Source organism: Haplochromis burtoni, unplaced genomic scaffold, assembly GCF_018398535.1.
Source record: "Haplochromis burtoni strain Fernald_Lab_line unplaced genomic scaffold, NCSU_Asbu1 Contig_12, whole genome shotgun sequence".
Lineage (NCBI taxonomy): Eukaryota > Metazoa > Chordata > Actinopteri > Cichliformes > Cichlidae > Haplochromis > Haplochromis burtoni.
In genome coordinates, this window is record NW_024582373.1 from 4,532,928 (window position 1) to 4,555,625 (window position 22,698).

At 40.3% G+C, this 22,698-nt stretch overlaps 3 protein-coding genes across 5 annotated transcripts in view; 1 reads left to right on the forward strand and 2 right to left on the reverse strand.

Moving 5' to 3' along the window:
* lrrc1 (leucine rich repeat containing 1) overlaps positions 1 to 6,099 on the reverse strand; it is a 21,920-nt gene extending 15,821 nt beyond the window's left edge. The window contains exon 1 of the mRNA XM_005915530.3: positions 5,410 to 6,099. Within this exon, the coding sequence (XP_005915592.1) occupies positions 5,410 to 5,568 (159 nt within the window). The 5' untranslated portion in view covers positions 5,569 to 6,099. The remainder of the gene's footprint in view (positions 1 to 5,409) is intronic.
* Positions 6,100 to 10,351: 4,252 nt separating this feature from the next.
* eloal (elongin A, like) lies at positions 10,352 to 16,327 on the reverse strand. 2 transcript variants are annotated; one of them, XM_005915532.3, is made up of 11 exons: positions 16,201 to 16,327; positions 15,218 to 15,274; positions 15,010 to 15,122; positions 14,121 to 14,928; positions 13,942 to 14,038; positions 13,690 to 13,866; positions 13,506 to 13,603; positions 11,826 to 12,006; positions 11,469 to 11,583; positions 10,801 to 10,904; positions 10,352 to 10,625 (listed from the first exon to the last, which is right to left on the reverse strand). In XM_005915532.3, the coding sequence occupies exons 1-11, from the start codon at positions 16,276 to 16,278 to the stop codon at positions 10,564 to 10,566; spliced, it is 1,890 nt and encodes a 629-aa protein (XP_005915594.1). In that variant the 5' UTR covers positions 16,279 to 16,327; the 3' UTR covers positions 10,352 to 10,563. The 2 variants fall into 2 exon arrangements, with proteins under 2 accessions (XP_005915594.1, XP_005915593.1); XM_005915531.3 differs by having other exon boundaries at positions 13,942 to 14,041.
* Positions 16,328 to 17,616: 1,289 nt separating this feature from the next.
* On the forward strand, positions 17,617 to 22,050 carry klhl31 (kelch-like family member 31). Of its 2 annotated transcripts, none has more exons than XM_005915533.2 (3): positions 17,617 to 17,727; positions 19,208 to 20,413; positions 20,496 to 22,050. In XM_005915533.2, the coding sequence occupies exons 2-3, from the start codon at positions 19,239 to 19,241 to the stop codon at positions 21,226 to 21,228; spliced, it is 1,908 nt and encodes a 635-aa protein (XP_005915595.1). In that variant the 5' UTR covers positions 17,617 to 17,727; positions 19,208 to 19,238; the 3' UTR covers positions 21,229 to 22,050. The 2 variants fall into 2 exon arrangements, with proteins under 2 accessions (XP_005915595.1, XP_005915596.1); XM_005915534.1 differs by having other exon boundaries at positions 17,645 to 17,727; positions 19,211 to 20,413.
* Positions 22,051 to 22,698: the final 648 nt, after the last annotated feature.

A 22,698-nucleotide genomic window follows, 5' to 3' on the forward strand; every position in this document is an offset into this window, starting at 1 on the left:
CTTAATGTTTTGGCGTGAACTAAATAACTCTTGATCTTCCCCCCTGGGCTTTGTGAGTTAAAGGTGTGCCAAGAGGCCAGGAGGGTTTCATCCACTTTGTACATATCATTTAAATCAACCAACCACTTCTTCTCTTTTGAGCTGCATGTCCGGTTTGTTCCAAACACATTAGGTTCGCTGTATTTGAACTTCAATGTAAAAATGCCTCACAATTGTAATCCACTGAAAACTACATGAATTCTTACTGCAGCTGCTTAGTACAAACTTTTTGGCTACTCATTTCATTAACAAAACATTTAGGATAACAATTCTCTTATTTGAAGAGAAACCCTGCAGGCTATGGGAAAAATTTGTCTTTGCAGTTTAGAGGAAACTAGACAGTTGTTCCCCTTTGTTTGTGTAGCACACAGGCAATGCCTGCAGCTTATGATTACCAAGTTAAACTTACCTGTTCAGCACATTACCAGCTTTAATGATTCCTGACTAATACTTATTAAATTGTGCCACTTCCTCAAAGTTAAACACCACCACCTTTAAACTGCATAAAGACTATAGATGCTATCTATGTGGATAAGCAATATAAAAAGCTGTAACCCTAGGCAGCACCAAATACAATGATAATGTTATTGAGCTGCCAAATCAGCAGCAGATCTGATCTGAGTTACTGTCAGTGAGGTGTAAATGTGTTGCTCATTATCTACAGACCAAATCCAGATACAGATCACACTGTAATAATCCGTGCACAATAAATAAAACCCACGAGTCCAAAAGTCAAACTCCACCCTGTTGCAAAATGCACATGTTATTCCAAGCTCTTAAGGACATTTAAACACCTCTTAATCTGTCTTTTCAACACACAAACAAAGCTGATGTCCAATATATGTCTGATCTTTTGCATCCCAAATCCCTTCTTTTCACTTTCACTAAAAAACACATTTGTATGGGTGAATTTTTTTTTCTGCCAAGCCAGTTCCTATATTACAAGTGGACACCTGGAGATTTGTCATGTTTCCAACCAGGAAACTAACTGAAAGTTTAACACGTTTGGAAAAAAATATTTTTTAAACTCAATTATAGCGTGTGTTTTTCTCTATCCGACTTCCTCCTGTGTAACTTTTATGACACAACAATCGACGCGGGAAGGACATACAGGTTCAATGTCAAGGATTCAGAACAGCTAAGGACAAAACAGATACAGCTTCATGGAAATCCTTTTAACAATAAAGACAATCAGAGTTAAAAGGGAGCAATGCAAAGCCGGTACCAGTGTTGTTACCACCTTTTATTTTAACTGTGACAGAGTCCTGCATTAACTGAAACCCTGACAACAAACCTGTTCTTCCTGTTGGTTTTTTCACGCTCCGCCCCAAACAATCACCCATGTATGAAACGCAAAAAACCAAAACAGGGCAAGTCAAGAAAACATTAACCATTCTCATGCAGTCCAAACCGATGTTTGAATCCTCAGGTTCACCTTCAGCAGCGCTAGTTAGAACATAAGCAGCAGTCTGAAGGGATTTTGTGGTAAAATGACTGCAATTGGGAAACATAATCACACAATTGCTTTACAATACCTTTGTTTATTTTAGTCTAGTCCATACAAAGAACAGACTGCATTAAACTAACTTAACTATTACATGTTGACACACTTAGCAAAACTGACTGCCAGGCACAATCCTATAAGCACAGAAGCTTAAGTGAAAGACATGAGTGTCAAATGTGTTGTGGAGTCTAATTCACTGCAAAGTAGGCTATAGTATTATATATCGCAGCATAGGCGAGAGTTAAAACCGTCTCAACCGCATGTCAGACAGCCAACAACTGCACTACCTTTATGATAGTTCTTCCTGTAGATCACAGGATACTCAGAGCACAACTTTCTTTACCACTTAACTCGGGTCATAAACCCTGCAGCTTCCTGTCTCAGACCGGATATTGCTTCTTCCTTCCATCACCACAGTCACCGTGTCTGTATTTTCTGAACGAATGCACACCAGATCTCCAAAAGGTTACAGAGGCCAAAAACTAGTGCCTATTTTCACATTGTCACTCAATCTGCTGATTATGTACAGTAAAAAAACATATGAACCATGCTACTGTGACAGATTCACAGTGATCAAAAACAAGAACCAATTTTCACTGGACTAAAAGTTTTGACTGACTTATTAATCGATCTGCTTTCATTTATTCGGATTTAACAGTAGCCTGAAAGTCATCAAGTATTCTGGCTTCTCCTGTACGTGTCCTCGCAGGTTCATTTTCAGCTACCCATCAGGGCAGCATTGTCCTCAACTTTCTTGTTAAACTGCAAAACTGTTATTTTAAATTTCCCAGTAAAGGCCAGATCGGCCGCTCTTAGCTTTTCATATCAACGGCTGTCATCATAGTTTCTACTCTACTAAATGCTTTTTGTTTGTTTTTTTACATGTGGCTTGATAGTCTCTGTTTTGTGTCTGATATTACAAACTGATGCTTACACAGGTAAAGAACAAAACATTCAAAGACCTTTAACAGAGTCACCGCTACCTCTGTGTCTTACAGTTTCAGTGAAGCTCAGTATGCTGGAAACTGCATTCATTTTTAAACTGGATAAACAGGCAAATGCATTTCAACAGCCAGCTAGTCTTGCATTCCTATTCTGTCTCTGCAGGCAGTTTGTTCATTTGAATGCTGTTTACCAGCCAGCCTGATGTGTGTACTCTAAGAGCCAGCTGCTCAAAGGGAACTTTGAATACACAGACAGTCATGAGTTACAGTTTGCCAACTTAGTCGTGTACCTGGGCAACAAATAACACATAAAACAACAAAGAGAGAAGCAGGGCCTAACTATTAACCCTACTCACACAAACCCACGCTTCAGGTTCCTTGACTTAGTCAGCTGATCTGTCTTGGTAAAACTATGAAACCATCTGCTCAACTTGCCCCATCTTGTCACAGTAAAAACACACCTTTGCCGTTGTATCTTGCTATTAAAACTGCCTCGTGCATGTTTTTATCTGCCTGCTGTGTAAAAGTGACTTGAAATACGTTACTGTCAAGGCTCTGTAATGCCATTGTCAATACAATGATAACATTGGGGAGGCTTCAGTGCGATCAGTTAGCCACCTCCGAGGCAAATGTGATGAGATTGCGAGGTGCGCACTGGACTGGACGGATACAACAGTTTGCCCAGTCGAGCGTTTCTTGGGTTCTCTTGTCAAGCATTGATGACAACACTTTCAGTTGTCACCACGCAAATGATGCAACCCCTCCATCCCCTAAACATGCTTAAAATATTTGTGAACTAATTGTAGAAATAGCTTAAATGTCACACAGTTCTGTCTCCACCGTCACAGTGAGATTACACCTGCTAACTGCATCCTGTCTGGTGCAAATATCCAGTCTGTCAAGTGTTGGGGATTTTTTTTTCCCCCTTTCTCTTTTTTGTGCATTTGTTTGGGGCTTTATCAGTCTGTACTTTACAATTCAGGTCATTGATTCATTATGACTTCATTAGAAAATGCTAGAACACACAATTGCTCTAGTGAAGCAACAACAAAACACATAATGCAGTCTTTGTTTTCAGACAGAATACCTGTTCCTGTGCTTTCTTCGATGGACAAAGTAAGCAGTGTGGCACAGCCATGGGAGGTTGTTCACATTATCTCTGTTCCATCACGTTTCTATGCTCATGCCAGACCCAAAAATATTCTTTCTGTGGTCTTTTCTTTCCTGCGTGGCTCTCTGAAAACTGCAGACCAAATCACTGTACATCCTGTTTAGATAACGTTCATCAGCTTTAAAAATGGCTACATCTCAGCTTTTTGACACAAGGAAGAAAGGTTGAGCAGAAAACTGCCCCCCAGAACCAAAGCTTTCCATCTGACCCACCGTGACTTCAGGAAGGTCTTGCTTGTCAGGAACAGCTGTAAACCCAATGAATTACTACTCCTAGGTTACAGCATGAACGAGTAACAATTTCTCCACCTTAAAATGTACTCAGAGCTGAACCAAGGGCACCTTCTAAAAACCAACTTTTCTGCTAAAGAGAATACTAATGTCAGGCGAGGTATCTTCAGCCAGAAAAGTCTACATGACCCATTCATGCGCTTGGGAAAAAACATGTAAATCTTCTGAGTAGTAATCCAGATCTCTAAGGTCACATGTAAACAGACTAGGATTGTGTATCCCAACTTCACCAAGAGTGTAAGTCACACTGAGAAGCCTGCAATCAAAATACGTGGTTGCTCTTAAAGGATGAAGGACCAGGACTTTAGTCATAATATCTAATGTCAGGGAGGAAAGCAGTTTGGCTTTACAGAACTTTTCAAGACAATCCATTAGTGACTCACTTGAGTGATTACATTCACGTACATATTAGTAAAACTTTGTGGATGTGTGGTCTCAGCATGATTGTTTCTCAATTCTGCTTCCTTTTTTTTGGAAAAGCAATCTGACAGCATCCCCTTGGTCTCTGCAAAATTGTGATATCAAGCTTGTGATAGGGCTATTTTTTTTTTTCAAATTTGTATTAGCAGCAGATGAAGCATCAGCCATGATCATGACCAACCCACAGCAAAGATTGCTATTTTTAATGTCAAAGTACCCGTTTATGTTAGTTAGTGCTGCCAAGTTGTGCTATCAGATAGCCCTAAAACAATTCATTGTACATGCAGTGTCTCTTGACTAGTAGTCATAGTACAATACCCACTTACAGTGTTGATTGTCCTATCATTTATCTATTGTCTATTCCTGGTTTTATTACAAGCTACCTTATTGCCACAGACGGAAAATTATGATCTCCTCGCTGGAATTTTTATAGAGGTCTCAGTGCTTTTATCAGCAGACAGGTTGCTTCATTCGCCAACATATATCCAAGGCCATTCAGCATTTGCATTAGAGAAGAGCAAAAACAGCTGTTTCGTTTAAAGAAGTGAATGCCTCTTCCTGCTTGGCAACCACATCCACATAAATGATGACTGCATTTCTCTTAATTAAAATCTGACATCCATACTCATGGATAAATATCAGCCTGGAGCAGCAGTGCTGTTTAACTCTATACTCCCAGGGGAAAATATACATAAGCTACATCATCTGCATGTATGGCTCTCTGTCATGCAGAAAGATACTACATGTAAGGAAAAAGCACAAACACAAAGGTCATCATAACCTGCCCAAACAGGTTCAGCAGTTCAGACAGTAGTATCAGCGCGATGAATATTTGAGAGCTTAAGTTTTAAGATTGTGAATCATAATTCTAGCTACCCTGCGGTGCAAATGTGTATCTTTGGGGGAAATTTCCACCCTTACGGTGTCTCACTTTACTGATCTTGTGTAATTTTCGTGCCCGGATCCCACCTAGACGGGGTGCCAGATCAGCTCAGTTACCTGCCATTTAATTTAAACGAGCGGAAGCTGCTTTCTCCTTACCTTGGGCAAGTCTCGGAGTTGGTTGGCATCCAGCAACAGCTCCTCCAAACTCCGTCCGTAGCGAAAAATCTCATCGGGCACATAGAGCAGGGAGCAGTGGCGTTTATCGATCGTCTCGACATGACGGTTGCACCGCCACAGGGGTATACAGTTAAACATCACGGGGAAGGTGGAAATAAATCTCGTACCCGTGCGATAAAAGAAGCAGCGGGGAGGAGGAGATGGTGGAAGATGCAACAGATTGCTATGGCGGGACAGCCACCGACAAACACAAGCGAGGCGAAACTCGCAGGCAAGTAAACACCGAAACTCCCGCTGTAAGTCAGCCGCTGTAACGTTACCGAGCTAACGTTCCGCAGGTCGCGAGTAACATGGGTGCTCCAGTCCCCGTCGTAGGTTCACTTTTTAGTTTGCAGACACCTGTTTTTTCTCTCCACTCGGTTCCTCGTCCAACGTCCGCCTTTTTTAAAGCCCCCTCTTAAGCGTTAAACACACGGGCTACATCTCAGTGTAAAGGAGGGCGGCATTCTCGTGTGGTTTTTTTCTTTTTTTTTTCGTCTCGTCCTGGAGTTAATTTCCTCTCCCGTCCTGTTTCTGACCCGGAAAATTCACTCCCTCATTCCAATCCTACGTCATCATTCCAGGCTGCTCCTCCCTCCGGTCCCTCCTCTGGATCCCGTCCCGCACGGGGCCGCCATGATAGGGCACAGATGACTGGCAGCGGCCCGGGGCGGGGGAAGGGCACCCACAGTGTAAACCCCGGACCTCAAGTATGTGAATTATCCGAGTTCAAACCTGTATTATGTCTACAACTTTAACTTGTTACTCACTTGCAAGGTACTCACACTTGATACATGAGTTTTTGAGACCTGTACTACTCATATATGCAAATTGTGATTTAATTTCCTTTTTTTTAAATGCCATTGGGTTCAATAAGTACTTTTAGTTTAAAAAAATATAATTTTCTGGTAATTAGTCCATGGTTCAGGTTTAAAGGGTTGCAGTGTTTTATCCTGTACTATTTTAACCTGCTTTGTTTATTTTATTTTATTTCATTCAATTTCATTCAACAAAAAAAGCGTGGAAATACTGTGTGAACTCAATATAAAAACAGAAAGCAATGAATTTCACATAATATATTCAATGTTTAGATCTCATTTAAAATGGTACAAATACAATGTCTTAAAACTGACAAAGCCACTTCACTGGCTCCCAGTTTAATACAGACTTACCTTTAAAATCCTTTTATTATAGTTGATAAAGTCCCAGTGCATCTCGGTATCTTTACCCAGTCAGACCTCTCAGGTCATCAGGGGCAGATCTTTTAACTCCTTCCTTGAATTAAATCTAAGTGTCTTGACTTTCTTACTTTGATCCTGTTCTTCACAACAAGCTGCCAGCTGACCTGAGGTCAGTTACAGCTAAATTCAAAAGCGAGCTTAAAACAGTTTTATTCTTACAAGCCTACACACAATAACTAATATAAATATTATATAACTAATAATAAATCCTATTATTATTTTTGCCTTTGTTTTTTTTTTATCCTGTGTTGAGTTCATATCTAATGAAATAGATTTAAAAGATTCGGATCATCGTACTCCTTTTTAAACATGTACATTGTGTTGTGTATTGATATTTGTGGCAATTTTATTTTATTTTATTTACAATGTATTTTGTTGCTATTTCAGATAACTGTACATGTTTGAAATAAAACAGTCTGACAATCAATCATTCAAAATCTCCTGTAAGATTAAAGTTGACACTGACATCAAAACTGAGACATTCTCTTTCTTTTCTTTTTTTAGTACCTAATCATTTTGAATTTGATGCAAGCAACACACCTAAAAATGGCTAGGATGGGGGGAATTTAACACTATGCTGCATCTCCTGCTCTTCATAAAGCACTAAACGTTTAGTTGCCAGGTCTGGAAGACCAGTTTCCCCTGGACTCTTTTATTACAGATATATAAAACGTCATTGTTTAATCGGACATTTATGTATCTGTCTGTGCCACATGCACTCTCCCACATGCACTCTCCCACAACATTACAGAGGCTTGCTTTTAAAACTCGCCCTGGTAAAAAGTCAGATGGTCCCTTTTATCTTTAGCCCGGAGACCATCATCTATAATTTCCAAAAATTTTCCTTAAATATAGATTCATCAGAAACCACAAGAGATTTCCACTTTGCCTCAGTCCATCTTACATGAGCTTGTACCCAGAAAATGTTACAGCATTTTTTTTTCTGTTGTGTTTTTTTTAACTAAACTGTGGCACCTTTAGCAAGAAAAATCCTGGTCTCCTCCTGACTCCTATTGTTAGCCGATTTCTTTTTCTTTTTAGATTTGTTACATTTATAGTGTAACAATGCCAGGGGCAGAGTGGCAAGAAGGAAAGCGAAGAGCAAAACAAAAACAAACAAAACTTTACTTGTAATTCTGTTTTTCTCAGAATCTCCAAGTTTTAACTTGATTTTATGGTTTCAGAGACAAACTGTGTTTTCTGACAGTGGTTTTCAAAAGTGTTGCTGAGCTCATGCAGAAAATTTCACTTCTGTTATTAATGAAGCGCCACCCGAGAGCACCAAAAGTAACTGAGTTTTTCAGCATTTTCCGCTGTATGCAGAAATACCTTCACATGGCTGTCTAACCAGTCTGCATGGTTGTTTGTTTTGCCATGGCCACTGTGCACAGTGTTCTAATTGTCAAATACCAGGTACTTATGCAACCACATACTGGGAAAGTCCTCCATTACATCTTTATCAACTGCAGCTGCACAACATCTACTTTGAGATGCCCCTGTGCAACTTTTAAGACATGCAGACTGAAAAATGTATAAAAAACATAGATCATAATATTGGATAGCATTATTCACAGACTGTATTATTAAAAAGCAGTTACCTTCTTCATGTCACCGCAAGTCACTGCTCCATAAAGAGACATCTGGGATTTATACTCTAAACACTTTGCAGCCTTAAAACAAGGATCTAAATTTGTCACACTGGGCAGATGTTTATACAACCCCAATTCCAAAAGTGCTGGGATACTATGTAAAATGTAAATAAAAATGGAGGGCAACTGATTGTTGTATTCACAATAGGGCATAGAAAAATCTTTACACTGAGACATTTTTATACTATTTTGTAAAAAAAAAAAAAAAAAATGGTAGCTTATTTTGAAATTGTTGACAGCAAAAAAAAGCAAAAAGTTAATTTCTTAGAAATAAAACAATATTCTCGTTTTATATCTTCTGTGTTCTGTTGAGAATAAAATGTGGTTTTGTGAGATCTGCAAATCATCGCATTCCAGGTTTTTTTTTCCCCCCCATATTTCACACAGTATACAAACTTTTGGAATTGTGGTTGTACTTGCTGTGTTTTGTCATTTTGTACTTTTGGAGGTGTGACACTTAATGCACTGACTTTGGCAACTCCCACTCTTAAATGTATTACCCAATAGGATATAAACCCTGTTCAACAATTACCCACTGACAGCTATATACCTGGTTTAGGTCAACTACAATGGCTTTGTGCACTTTGACTTTGATGAAGATGCAGAAACATTAACAGTTTGTTTGCACAAGTGTGAATCATTGTGCTGCAGCCATCTTTTGCCCTCTGCTACTTCGCCGAGGTCAGACTTGAGGAATGTGCGGAGTACGACAAATAATCCCTTGATGATATCCTTCTATGGGTCAGCATCAGCTCCATTTGTCTTATTTATCTGGTCCTCTTGTGGAAGGACTGCTTCATTAACCCTCAGAGTTTCCGTTTGTTCCGTTCTCTGCCAAGATGATCCCACACTGCTTCTATAAAGTCCAGGTTCTGGGGACGTAAATTCCTGACTCAGTGCTCCATTGTGTGTTTTTGTATCCAGGTATGCTTTCACCGTATTGGCAGTATGTTTGGGATCATTGGTCATGGTGGATCACAATCTGCACTTTGCTGTGATGAAAATTTCATCCTTGACAAGATCCCCAACACCACTGGCTGAAATGCAACCCTGAACCAAGATAGATCCTCCACCTTGTTTTACAGAGGACTGTAGTAACTGTCGTACCTCTTTGACCTCCGTATATACTGACCATTTAATCCAAAGGTTTCACATTTGCACTCACCATAAGACCTGTTGCAGTCCAATTCTTGACTTTTCTCCCCATCTCCCTTTCTTAATGACTTCTTGACAGACACCCTTTGCACAGACATGCCTAGTGAGGCTTCAGTAAACAGATGAATCAAACTGAAGGGCCATCTTCCATCTGTCCAGTATCCTGTGTGTTTTATAAGAACGCCATGCAGTGATATACCACATTTTCAGCAAAGAACATTTTGGAAACCTTTGCTTGTGCATAAATACCATTTTCCCCATCACACTCATCTTTGGATTTTTTGCAGATTTGACCAAAGAAAAGTGCCTAAAGACCCAAATTAAAACTGTTATGTGCAGGCACAACATTGGTTCATCCCATGAGTTTTCTGCCTTTTTTGTAACAGGATGAGTCACAGGTCAGCGTTAAGTGATTTAGACAAAACATTCCTCTGAAAGTGGTTACTGGATTCAAAATGAGCAAAGAAAGCAGCCATTATTTTTGTCTGTTGAAATGGCTTCTGTCAACTATTGCTCAAGACCACTTTAAAAAAAAAAAAAAAAAACTAGAACAGAGTCCAGCTTTAGCTCTTTGGAGCAAAATATTAATAAATCAGGGATATCTCAAGACTTTGCACAGTACCGCACATAAAGTTGACACGTTTGCTACATTTGGATTCAGTTTTGAATTTATAGTCCTGCAAGAGCTGAGAGATATGATATCAGTAATGTCAAAATGCCCATATAATATGACTATGAACTCTCCAATTTCAAAAGAGAAAAATATTTAACAAAATATCCTCTAGAGGGCACCAAATGCCATTAAATGGATGACCTTGTTCCCCTTAAAGAACAGAGACAAAATCAAAGCCAAGTAAATTTGCTGACTTCATGGCCCATTTAATAGTGAAGACAACTTGCAGAAAAGAAACATGGCACTGCCTGATCACAGTACATATAGACAAGCAACACAGAATAATCTAAAGTGAACACAGGCTTATTACTGCCCAGAGTTAATCATTGATCGAGTTCATGTTGTGCACATCCACACCGTAGCATTGTATAAACACTTATCTACGTCCGAGCTGTTTCTTAAATGCCTTCAAGGACTTCGCCATCATTGGAGCCACTCCTGTGAGAACAAAGAAAAGTATAAATCATCAGGTAAAATGATGTCGGGATTACTATGCACATGGCACATGTATTCATTTAACCTCCAGCCTGATGATCAGTGAAAAATATGCATAAAAGAAACAACTGAAGCAATCAATCTGGGAGGCTTGGAAAGCCATAAACTACCAGCTCACTTGTTTTTTTGCGCGCGTCCTGTGTTCCGCTTCCCCCTGAACTGGTGCTGCTGGGCCTGCTGGGCTCATAACTCTGCTTCGATCGATTGTCCTGAATCTTGACACTGAACAGAGGAAATAAACTGAACTATTTAAAAGAGTTAAAAAAAAAAACAATGCAGATGAAACTACAAAATTAGTGTCCATCTACCTCCAAAGATCGGTGTTACACACTGCTGGTGAGCACATCCCATGTTGCAACAACTCACAACAAAAGCACCCAAGGCTCTCTACAACTAGAATAAAACCAGTTTATCCAGCACATTGCTCTAATTCCTGTGTTTAGCCAAGCTCACCCAAAAAGCATTTCGCCCACCGTTATCACATGAATCTCTGATGGGTTATGACCCCGCTAAGCTGCTCTTGTTTAGTGATCACGTTGTGGTTAAGGGCTATTATGTGGAAAAGGAGCAGAGCGAGCCAGGTGTCCACACTTTGCCAAAGATAAACAGATGCATATAAATCCCCCAGAAAAGCTCTTTTATGGGCTTTTTGTTCGTGTACTTAATATTGAGACCAATAATATAAATGTCATGAATATATAAACATTAGAAAAATATGCTCTAATGTGATTTTAAGAAAACCTGGTCAGAAGATGTATCATCTGTATGTAGGAGGCTGAAACCCACCTGCTCCTGGGCTGATGAGGCTGCTGAACAGCAGTTCCATGAATTTCCTGCTGAATTCGCACATCTCTCGGTGGCTTGGCAACCGTGTGAATAAATGCCATCTTCACCTGCCGACCTAAGAGATGCCAAAAAAAAAGAAAAAGAAAAAAAAAGGTCTAATGAAAGCCAGTATACAAACCAAACCTCACTAGAGACTACTTTTCTTCTACTTTTTACAAATTTCAGAGTTTTAATTCATACAGAACTTCTGGATGAATATCAATCAATAAAATGTCTTACATCGACCATATGGCTGTTTTATTTCTGAATTATCACCAGTAGAAATGACCCGAGTTGCATTCAGTGTAGAGCAGTCACCTTTGGGTTTCTGAGATTGTGCTGAGACAATAGTTTTTGTCAGTCTTTTCAGTTTCCTTTCTCTCTCTTCAGATAGCCTGATGTACATCTCTTTCCATGATTCATACTCTTGAAGTTTGGAGTCTTTGAAGTCTCTCTGACAATGTTTGCCCCATAAATGGTCTGTCACGCCGACATAGATCTGCAAAATTAATGAATGGGGGGGGAAAAAAATTATGATATTTGTAGTACAGTACGAGTACCACGACAGATGTTTACTCAATTACATTGGAATAATTAATAGATGATGGGCATTAATTTTGTAAATAACTTCACATAAATACCTTGACCTTATTAAACTATAATATACCACAGTATACACAGTATATTTCAGTGTATTTCTAATTAGGCAGCTCATTCTCTCTCAACAATACTTTAAAGATAAGAAGCATTTTGGGGTCAATTTGAAAGAACGGCAGATGTGAAATTGACAAAACAACATTTGTCACAATCACCGTCTCCAAGTCCTTTTTTTGTCCAGGCCTTGAAGACCTTGTGGCCAAACCAAATTTTAATGAATTGTTAACATGACCCCAAATCTACACCCCTACAAAGTTTTATTAGAAATCACTTAGAATATTTCAAGCTATTGTGTTTACAGTATTACACAAACACGCTATGAAAAATATAACCTCCTTGGAGGAGACAACATCCTCTACATACTTTGTAACCAAACAAAACAAAATAAATAAAGCATAATGAGGTCAGAAGGTTAGGTTATTCAAATAAACATTGTTCTGCATGACGTGCGCAGTCTAAAAGTTTGAATGTGGCTCGATCATCGATGCCAAGTGTGGGAGCCCTCTCACAAAGATGCACTTTCCATTGGCACGCAAGTTTAGACTTCTCTGTTGACTGAAGGTGTACACCTTATTAGCCAAAGCCCAGAGAAGACACATAGGCAGTATCAAAAACATGTTGAATCTTGCTTATATGAAAAAGATCATCTGTTGTACTGACAGCCAAGGAGGACGACTGAAAAAAACTTTGACTAGAGGATCAAAAAACTAATTTGGAAGAATTTGTGTAACTGTCCTTTCATATAAAATATAAACCGATTGCCCAATTTCACAATCCCAGCTCATGGGTATTCTGCTTTTCTCCAATTTCACATTATTGTAGGGTCCATTTCTCTAAACAAACATAAGATGTAAAAATGGGAACTTTAATTGTGCACTTCTCACCTTTTGATACCAGATAGACTGAAAAGTATTTAATAAATTAATAACCAACCAGGAAGTATAATGAAAATCAAAGTTCCTCACAGCCCTGCCTCAAGTAGTGCAGTTAAAAATGCTAACCTTTTAAATCCAGATTTATATTTGTGTACTTATCATTAGATCATTATCATAAAAATTATATCCACAAATATTCAGGTTATGTGGTAGATCACCTGACTCCTATTGGGTAAATATTTGCTTTTTTTGGGAAAGGGGCATGAAGCTCTTAAAACTGATTTCTTAATCCATATCACAAACAGTAATGATTAGGTGGTTAAGGAAAAGCAGATAAACAAGGCTTTCAACCCAGATTTACAGGTACAAACTGGGAGGAGTAAACCCACTGCTGGTCAGGTAGACCTACTGAAGTGGCCACAAGGTTTTGTTCTGCACTAAACATGTTGGCGTGTCACTTTCTTACTGGGTTACATTCTTCGATGCGTAGCAGCTGCTCTGGGGTACACTTCTCCAACACAGGCTCGAGGATTTCAAACGGGACCCCGCCAGTTTCATAAAGCACTAAGAAGAGATGCCTGCACCTAATTATTAAATCAGACATAAACCAACAGAGCCTAGGAAAAAATGTCTTCCTGGGCTTCACTCACAGTTAATGTTGTTCTGGAGGGTGCGGATACACTGCTGGTACAAGCTCAGCATGGCTGGGAGAAAAACGGTCTTGGCACCAGAGTACACCTGCATCTTCCTGTTGAGACGCTGGCCGGTGAAGACTGCAGACTCCTCAGAGACGTCACAGACATCAGGCTCCACAGGCTCCTTCTCCACTTTAAAACGAAAGCAGAGGTGTCAAGAGCCAAATGATAAAGCTGAAAATACACCTGCATTTACTGAACGTGTACCTTTCCTTTCATAGTAGTCAAAGCTGGAGGGCTTGTCACATTCAGGTAAAGCAGCAGGCAAAGGAATGTTCATCAGGTGCATTACAGGCTCCAGAAACTTCTATAAATAATGAGGCATTGTTAATCAGCATCAGCAAGTTGGTCTTTTCTCTGTAAGCAAAGATTCTTGACAAATATACCTGTTTTGGGGCCAACTCCAGATTTTTAATTACAGGATCTTTTATTTGTTGCTCACTGGGAATCATCTTGGGTTTTTTGGGCGGCTTTCTCATTCCAGAGCGCTCCTTTCTCTTGTAAACAGTCACATCATAGTTCAAGTAGGACTCAAAAGACATAGAGGGCTCCTCTGGATCACTTTTAGTCTCATTCGTTTTCGCCTTCTTGTGTTTTGAATGTTCCCTTTCAGACTCCAGCGAAGTTGTATGCTTTGTTTTTCTCTTTTGGGCGTCGGAGCTTCTCAACATTCCTGACATTCTGTCATCCTCCTTGCCTCCCCTCGACTCTTTCGAAAGCTTTGATTTTGTGTTCTTCTCCCTGTCTGACCCGAACCGCCCACTCTCAGAGGCACTTTTACATTTCTCTCTGGAATCAGATCTGGATTTTTGTTGGCTTTCCTTCAAGTTTTTGTTTCCGAGCAGACGATCGCAGTCTCCAGGTTTTCGGTCGCTCCGATCCTTTTTCTTCTTCTTGTCCATTTTGTCCTTCTGTGTTAACACGTCGTGCCGGGAGACGTACTGGTTTTCTGGACTTTTCTCACAGTCTGTTTTTCTTTTCCGTCCCTCACATTGTCCTTTCTGCGAATCCATTTTCCTTTTCCCCGTTTTAAAGTTGCCGTCATCTGAAGAATCACTATTCTTACTGTGATGAGATGTTAGAAGATTATTGTTCACATCTTCCATTTCCAAATTTCCATTATTTGGACTGCTTTGATCATCTAGTTTGTCTTTCACAGAAAGGCTCTCAGAGAAAGTCCCATCTTCTCCACGGCTGCGGAGAATGAAAATTCAAGATTAAGCCGCTAAACACATAAAATTAAGAAGCAATATTTTATTGTTAAATGCACTTTACCTTGTGGATTCTTTGGAGAGCAGCTTTTTCCAACCTTTTACTAGAGACTTTGCTAATTCTCCAGCCTGTTCATGTCTGCGTAAGGAGTTAACAGTTTTGCCAATTCCAGTCTCCTAATTGATGATCAGACCATTATCAGGGGAATAAAAATGAAAATCAACCACAATGTACATCAACAAAAAAAACAGTCTGTGAATAAGAGACTCACGGCAAGAACATCTAAAGTGATATCCAGATCCTTGAGTTTCTGCAAGATTTTTAGAACCTGGAAAGAGTGACAAGCATATTATCCCCACTGCCTGCAGCCATGCTGTGGTGCATTTCATAATGTTTAAGCATTTTTGTCAACATAAAGGTGATTCGATTGATTGTTTTTGGTTAAAAAGTACCTAGAATGGGACCTCTGTCGAAGATAAACTGACTTGCCAAATATGGCAGTCCTGGTTTTGGATTGCCACAGTAGCTGACTGTGCATTTTAGAGCAGAACCTATGTATGGGGACCTTACACACCCACTTAGACTGCTCCTTTTACCCTGAACTATAAATGGATATAGCCGTGGCTGGCTGATGGGAGGTGGTAGTAGTAGTAGCACCAGCTTATGTCTTTAAAGCTAAATTGGTCATTTACAGATTTTGCGTGTAAATTCCTCAACTGAAAATTGATCCACGGGATACAAAGACGATATGAGAAGGCTTATACGGCACAGGCATAGGTGGTTAAAGTTGCCTGCAGTGCACTGATGATGGACAGCAGCCATAAGCTGAACAACTGCAGGAGCTGCCATTTTTAGCAGCAGCCAAGCGCCTCCAGTTTAAACAGCCTGACCCTCCACCCCACACACACACACACACACACACACTCCAAATCAAAGGATTTTCAGTGCTGTGTGAAAGCGGCAGGGAAACACTGCCAGCTCAGCTTCTGTTCACACATATACTAATACAAAATATATACAAAAACAAAAATCTAATTGAGCTTCATAATTTTCATTAAGGGAACAAAGTCATTTTTTAAATAACGCCCGATGTGGCAGCAGGTGTTGTGAGCCAATGATTAGACAAAGCCATGACTAAAGCAGGTGGGATTTGTTCAGCCGGTAATAAAACAGCGGTGAAATAATTCTTCAAAACTTTCCGGGTTTTTGGGATTATAAAAACGTTTTAAGCCGTTTAAATCAAACGATAACTACCGTAGCAGGATCTGCTTTGTCTGAGAGCTGACGTTTGAGCCTCATGATTTTCTTCACCACGTCAGAGCTGCTGGCCATCACGGTGACTCACGTGAAGCCGTCTACACACAGCGGGCAGCGCGCGCTCGTTGATGACACTATTATAGTAATGGGCGGAACTAGTGACAAATGATATAATGGTATGTGAGGTGTGGCTTTTAAAATGATGCCACTAATGCTGGATCATCTTAAGCCTATTGTTTAAAGAGCTGCTTCTTAAAGCATTTACTGGGAGGGGGGTCCTATAATTACAACAACTTATAATAAATACGTGTATATGAACCGGTAACATATAGTGCTTCTTGAGAATATTATTGCTATGGGACCTTTTACTGTGTGGGTCTTACAATCAGAGGTGCCCACGGGCTGTCGTGGAGATTTGGTACTGACTGAATTAAATTAAAATTGACTTAACTCAATTTTGGTCATTTGCAGGCGCCTATCTGGAAGCTGTTGGCCTTTTGAACACACGTGTAAGGCCAATAAAATGGATATAGCACCCTTCAAATCAGCAAACAGCAATAATCCATGCTGGTGTGATTTAAAAAAGTGAAGGTTTTGTACCTATAAACAGGTTAGTTTTGAAAAAATAATTTATTTGATTCAGAACAATTCAATTCAAGTCAGTTTTATTCATATAATGCCAAATCACAACAATCCCCTCAAGTCACTTTATACTGTAAAGTTAAGACCTGACAAGAGAAAGTCCCCACAATTACATGCTGATGTTTTAATGAGTATTTAATAATAATAATTATTATTATTATTATTATTGTTGTTGTTGTTGTTGTTGTTGTTGTTATTATTATCATAAAATATTTCATCTTTATGCTTTCTCAAGCTGCAGAATTCACCTTTATTCAACATCTCCTCAGACTTCTGCTGTCTCTGTCTTTTGCTGTAGCCTTTTAGCATGCAGATCATTAAATGTGCTGTACTGGGACACTAATTGCTGTAAATATTACAACATCATTTTAATGTAAGCTGGCTGTATTTTAGGAATACATGAATGTTCTGTAAAACAAAAAAAAATTACAATAAAAAAAGCTGTAAAACAAATGACAGTATGGTCACTGTGAATTTTGCAATTACATTTTTAATGTTGCTTAAATGTTGCACGTGCCTCTCTATAATTAAACCTTTATTTGGCAGCGACATCGTGTCTGCAAATGAATATTTACTTTTAATAGTTTTATTGTAAAAGTGTACAAAGTTGTTTGCACTAATCACGTGACACATGGCATCCCACTGAGGATACACAGCCACCCGGCAGTATGTTGTTATCAGATGATTACAGGCTATTGTGGGACACTTTCACGTTGAGGGTCTTCTGCCACTGGTATTGCACAATACTTGATTGGAACCCACTCCCCTGGAGGAGGAGTTTACTGCATATCCCTTTCCACGGGGGTGACGGCTGGTCTCTCTCCTGCTCCAGTAACTGGAGGTGCAAGCTCCCTCTTCACCGGCCTCAACTTCATTTTTTAGGTAAGTTTCTAAAGTTTGATTGTTTGGCATTATAACAAAGCAGGAGGAAGTCAGAGGAAGCTCGTACATCAGCATTTGTAAGCTTTTACAGAACAGAAAATCTGCTTTCTCGCTCCAAATATTGTGCTTCAAAATATCAAAAATGTCTGATGAGTAGAACTTGTAATTTCATTTTTCAAACATAGGCATGGGAAAAAGAACTATCTGTGTCTGCTAGGCCTGTGGTAAATAATGCCAGCAATGACGTTTCTGATAGTGTTTTGTCTTGTATACGGTCGTCATTGTAGACTCTAAGACAAACTTGAAACAATTTATGAAAGAAAAGAGTCAAAAAAGAAAAGAACAAGCAAACAGTCAGAGGACATTAGGCCTGCTGTTCATGTCTCAAAGTCTATAAAAGGAACGTCATGGGTGAGCCGGCCAGTGTTGCTATTCCTGGACATGCTGCTGATAAATTGTGACAGATGCAAAGAGGGAGCATGCTGATGCACTTAAACACTCCTGGCTCACCTGGTAGCACACGTTTTCAAATCTGCCAAAAGAAATCTGAACAGTTCCAAAACAAAACCAACATTGAAGGTGGAGACATCTTACATATTTGACAAGAAAATGATTAATATAAATTAGAAATATAATAAGATAATATAAAATATAAATACAAAACAGATAGCAATTATTTGCTCATTGATGATACTATGAGGACAACACATCACATTTTAAAACTGTAAAAACTTTATTGTTCATTGAAAAATATAAGCTCATTTTCAGTGTTCACACAGTGTATGGTGAGCTCAGTGCAGTTCATTATGGTCTTGTTAAAATAAGCAAGGTTCTTACCAAAAGACAAGTTGGCTGGATGGCAATATATGTTGCCCTAAAAGCCTGACTATGTGATTTTCAGAATAAAGGGTGCCATGTGCACCTCCTGAACCCTCATGTCCTCACACATGCTGGCTCTCATACCCCACACTATGACACTAAGCTAGATTTTCCCTTTTCTTCTTTAGCCCTGGGGACGGGGCACCAATGAGTTCCAAACAGAATTTCAAATCTTTAACAATCAGTTTTTCTGCTTTGCCTCAGTTCATTTTAGCCTCCGCCCTGTCCCTTTTGTGCAGGAATTTCTCTGAGGGTTATCTGAATCTTCCTTAAAGTCTTTGAATGTCTATAACTATTTGTCCTTATGGTCTTTCACAAAGAGCTGAACACTTTCTTCAGTTGCTTTCTCAGGTGCTCTTTTTTACCCAGTTATTTTACCTATTAGCTTGGGTAGCTGTGTCTTTTGCTGCCCCTGTCCCCACTGCTTAAAATGAGTTGCTTTCATCAATAAGATAACCCAGAAAAATTAATTTCTGTCACAAGTTGCATTTGTCGCACTTTATCTGCAGCTGGTTTTATCTAGTTCGCTCATAAAACACTTTTTTATCCATTCAAATTGAAATAGACTAAAAAAGCTAACATTTATGTGCTCATTTTTCAGAAGGTCCGGGCTGTGTTCTGCTGCTAAAACCATGGCACCCAAAAAGAACAAGGCAACCAAAAAAAGCAAGGGAGACATAAATGATATGGCCCTGATGGTTGAGAACAGCCCCATCAACAAGATTAACGGGCTGAACACTCTGCTTGAAGGCGGAAATGGCTTTAGCTGCATTTCGACTGAAGTTACTGATTCTGTGTATGCCCCGAACCTCCTTGAAGGTCTGAGCACCATGAGAAACGAAAGCTTCCTCTGTGATCTAACAGTCGCCACCAAATCAAAGTCATTTGATGTGCACAAGGTTGTCATGGCCTCTTGCAGTGAGTACATTAGAAACATCTTGAAGAAGGACTCGACCCTCCAGAAGATAGACCTGAACGACCTCTCACCGGTTGGCCTCGCTACTGCAATTACATACGCATACTCGGGAAAGCTCACTCTGTCGCTCTACAGCATTGGCAGCACTATTGCTGCAGCCATGCTGCTGCAGATTGGCACCTTAGTGAAGATGTGCAGTGACTTCCTCATGCAGGAGCTCAGTGTGGAGAATTGCATGTACGTAGCCAATATCGCTGATGCCTATGACCTCAAAGAAACCAAGGAAGCGACTCAGAAGTTCATGAGAGAGAACTTCATTGAGTTTTCTGAGATGGAGCAGTTCCTGAAGCTAACCTATGAGCAGATCAGCGAATTTCTGTCAGATGATTCCCTGCAGCTACCTTCTGAAGTTACAGCCTTCCAGATTGCCATGAAATGGCTGGACTTTGATGAGAAGAGGTTAAAGTATGCGGCAGATCTGCTAACTCTCATCAGGTTTGGCACTATCACTCCCCAAGACCTGGTGAATCATGTCCAAGGTGTGCCAAGAATGATGCAGGACCCCGAGTGCCACCGCCTCCTCGTCGATGCTATGAATTACCATCTGCTTCCGTACCAACAGAACATCCTCCAGTCACGCAGAACAAAAGTACGTGGTGGTCTCAAAGTGATTCTCACAGTTGGCGGACGCCCTGCCTTGACAGAGAAATCTCTCAGCAAAGACGTTCTCTACAGAGATTCAGATAATGTGTGGAATAAGCTGACGGAGATGCCAGCAAAGAGCTTCAATCAGTGTGTTGCAGTCCTGGACGGATTCCTGTATGTTGCGGGGGGTGAGGACCAGAATGATGCAAGAAACCAGGCAAAACATGCTGTGAGCAACTTCTGCAGGTAAGAACTAAGATGGGTAAGCCTGTCTGTCATTTTAGTTAGTGTATGTGTAGCATAAAATAATCCCTTTTGCATTCCTTAGGTATGACTCCCGGTTCAATGCTTGGATTCACTTGAGCAACATGATCCAGAGGCGCACCCACTTCAGCCTCAACACATTCAATGGCCTCTTGTTTGCCATCGGAGGGCGAAATGCTGATGGTGTGCAGGCCTCCGTGGAGTGCTACGTGCCTTCCTCCAACCAGTGGCAGATGAAAGCACCCATGGAGGTCCCCCGCTGCTGCCACGGCAGCTCCGTGATCGACGGAAAAATACTCGTATCTGGAGGTTACATTAATAACGCCTACTCCAGGTCTGTGTGCTCTTACGACCCTTCCACTGACACCTGGCAGGATAAGAGCAGTCTGAGCACGCCTCGAGGCTGGCACTGTGCCGCCACTGTGGGAGACCGCGGCTATGTGATCGGCGGAAGCCAGCTAGGAGGGCGCGGGGAGAGGGTGGACGTCCTTGCTGTCGAATCTTACAACCCTCATAGTGGGCAGTGGAGCTACTGCGCACCTCTTCACACGGGGGTGAGCACAGCAGGGATTTCCATTTTGAATAGCAAGATCTATCTCCTCGGTGGCTGGAACGAGGGCGAGAAGAAGTACAAGAAATGCATTCAGGTTTACAACCCTGACCTCAATGAATGGACTGAGGATGATGAGCTGCCAGAAGCCACAGTCGGAATTTCATGCTGTGTCGTCACCATACCGACACGGAAAACACGAGAGTCCAGAGCCAGTTCAGTTTCATCTGCACCTGTCAGTATATAAAGAATTAGATCATAACAACCTTGTACTTTACATGTCCGGAGGTTTCCAACTTGTCCAAGCTCCTGAAAATGGTCCTTAGCTTTCATATTATATTTGGCATCAGTAAAGCCAGGTAATGGTTATGAAAGAGATAAATTGATGTAGTAAATTATTAATTTATCTTCTTTATTTTTTCCTTTTTTTTGACAAATCTAACTCTGGGGCCAATTCAGCCAGACTAATTTTGTTAGCCTTTTTTCTACAGCAAATGGAGTGCTATTTAAAATCAAATATAAGATATAAATTTCAAGATTCCTGTTAAAATTCACTTGCAGCACAACAATTTTTTTTGGCCCAGTGCCATGGAAACAATGTATGGTCTGACAGTCTTGTTTATGCTGATTATAGCTACTGTGATTCTCAGATACTTGAAAAGAAGAAGAAGCTGGAGCTGGAATAAGTGTTGGCGTCACCTACCAGGAGTAGGCGCTCGTGACTGGTGTTGAAACGCACCACGGAGCAAGACTGCAGATTCTCTGCTTGTGTGCCACGTGCAGCATTCTGCAGCTTTGCTCTGTATGTTGTGTGATCACCATAAACACTATTGCAGCAAAGAAAACAGGTTGGGGTTAGGAACGTGTTGGAACAATGAGGGTTGAATGAGTTTAGATGTGATGGTGAGACAATGTTTTTGTAAAAAGGACAAAAAAAAGGAACAAGTTAACTCGGGAATGATGTTCAGAGCCTGAGCTTTGCTGGAAATCGTTATTTATGGATTCCCTGACTGCTCATGTGTTTCCATTTTTTTTCTTTGTTTTAATTAAAGAGAATAAGGATAAGCTAGTCTGAGCTGTGGTCATTTATTGAAAACCATTTTTATTGCTATTCTTGGGCACACTTTGCATAAATCAACAAATCAGAATGTGTTGTGTTTGCAAATTTATATGTGCATTTACAGCTTTCTGTGCTTTGTAACTGGGCTGAAAAGTCCAATGACCTTTCAATACAACTCATAAAGTTTGAATTTATGAGTCAGAAACTGGTGGGCACCATCTGCAAGTATTACAGCAAAACTTGGCTAACATGTGCATTAAAAGTGGCATTAGCACAAAGAGCTCACATGGAAGCAAAAGTAGAATGTGTTTGAACAGAGCGTAACTTGATAAGATAAGAGATCATAACTCACAGTCAAAAGCTGATGAAGAGAACTGATTTCATAACTTGAATATTTCACTGTTAAGTCTGTAAAGTCACACTGGCCTTTATGACAAGCCCTTAGTTAGGCATATGACATGCTCATCTACGTTGCCTGTAGCACAATGTCTTATTTCCAAACTAGCTGTGAGTTTGCTCATATATCTAAGCTGCTGACTCCATACGTCCCATCGAGGTCCCTGAGGCCTGCTAGTCCCAAAAAACTCAAATGAAAAACAGCTGCGATTGAGCTTTTTCAGCTATAGCCCCCAAACTTTGGAACAATCTCCCTGCCCG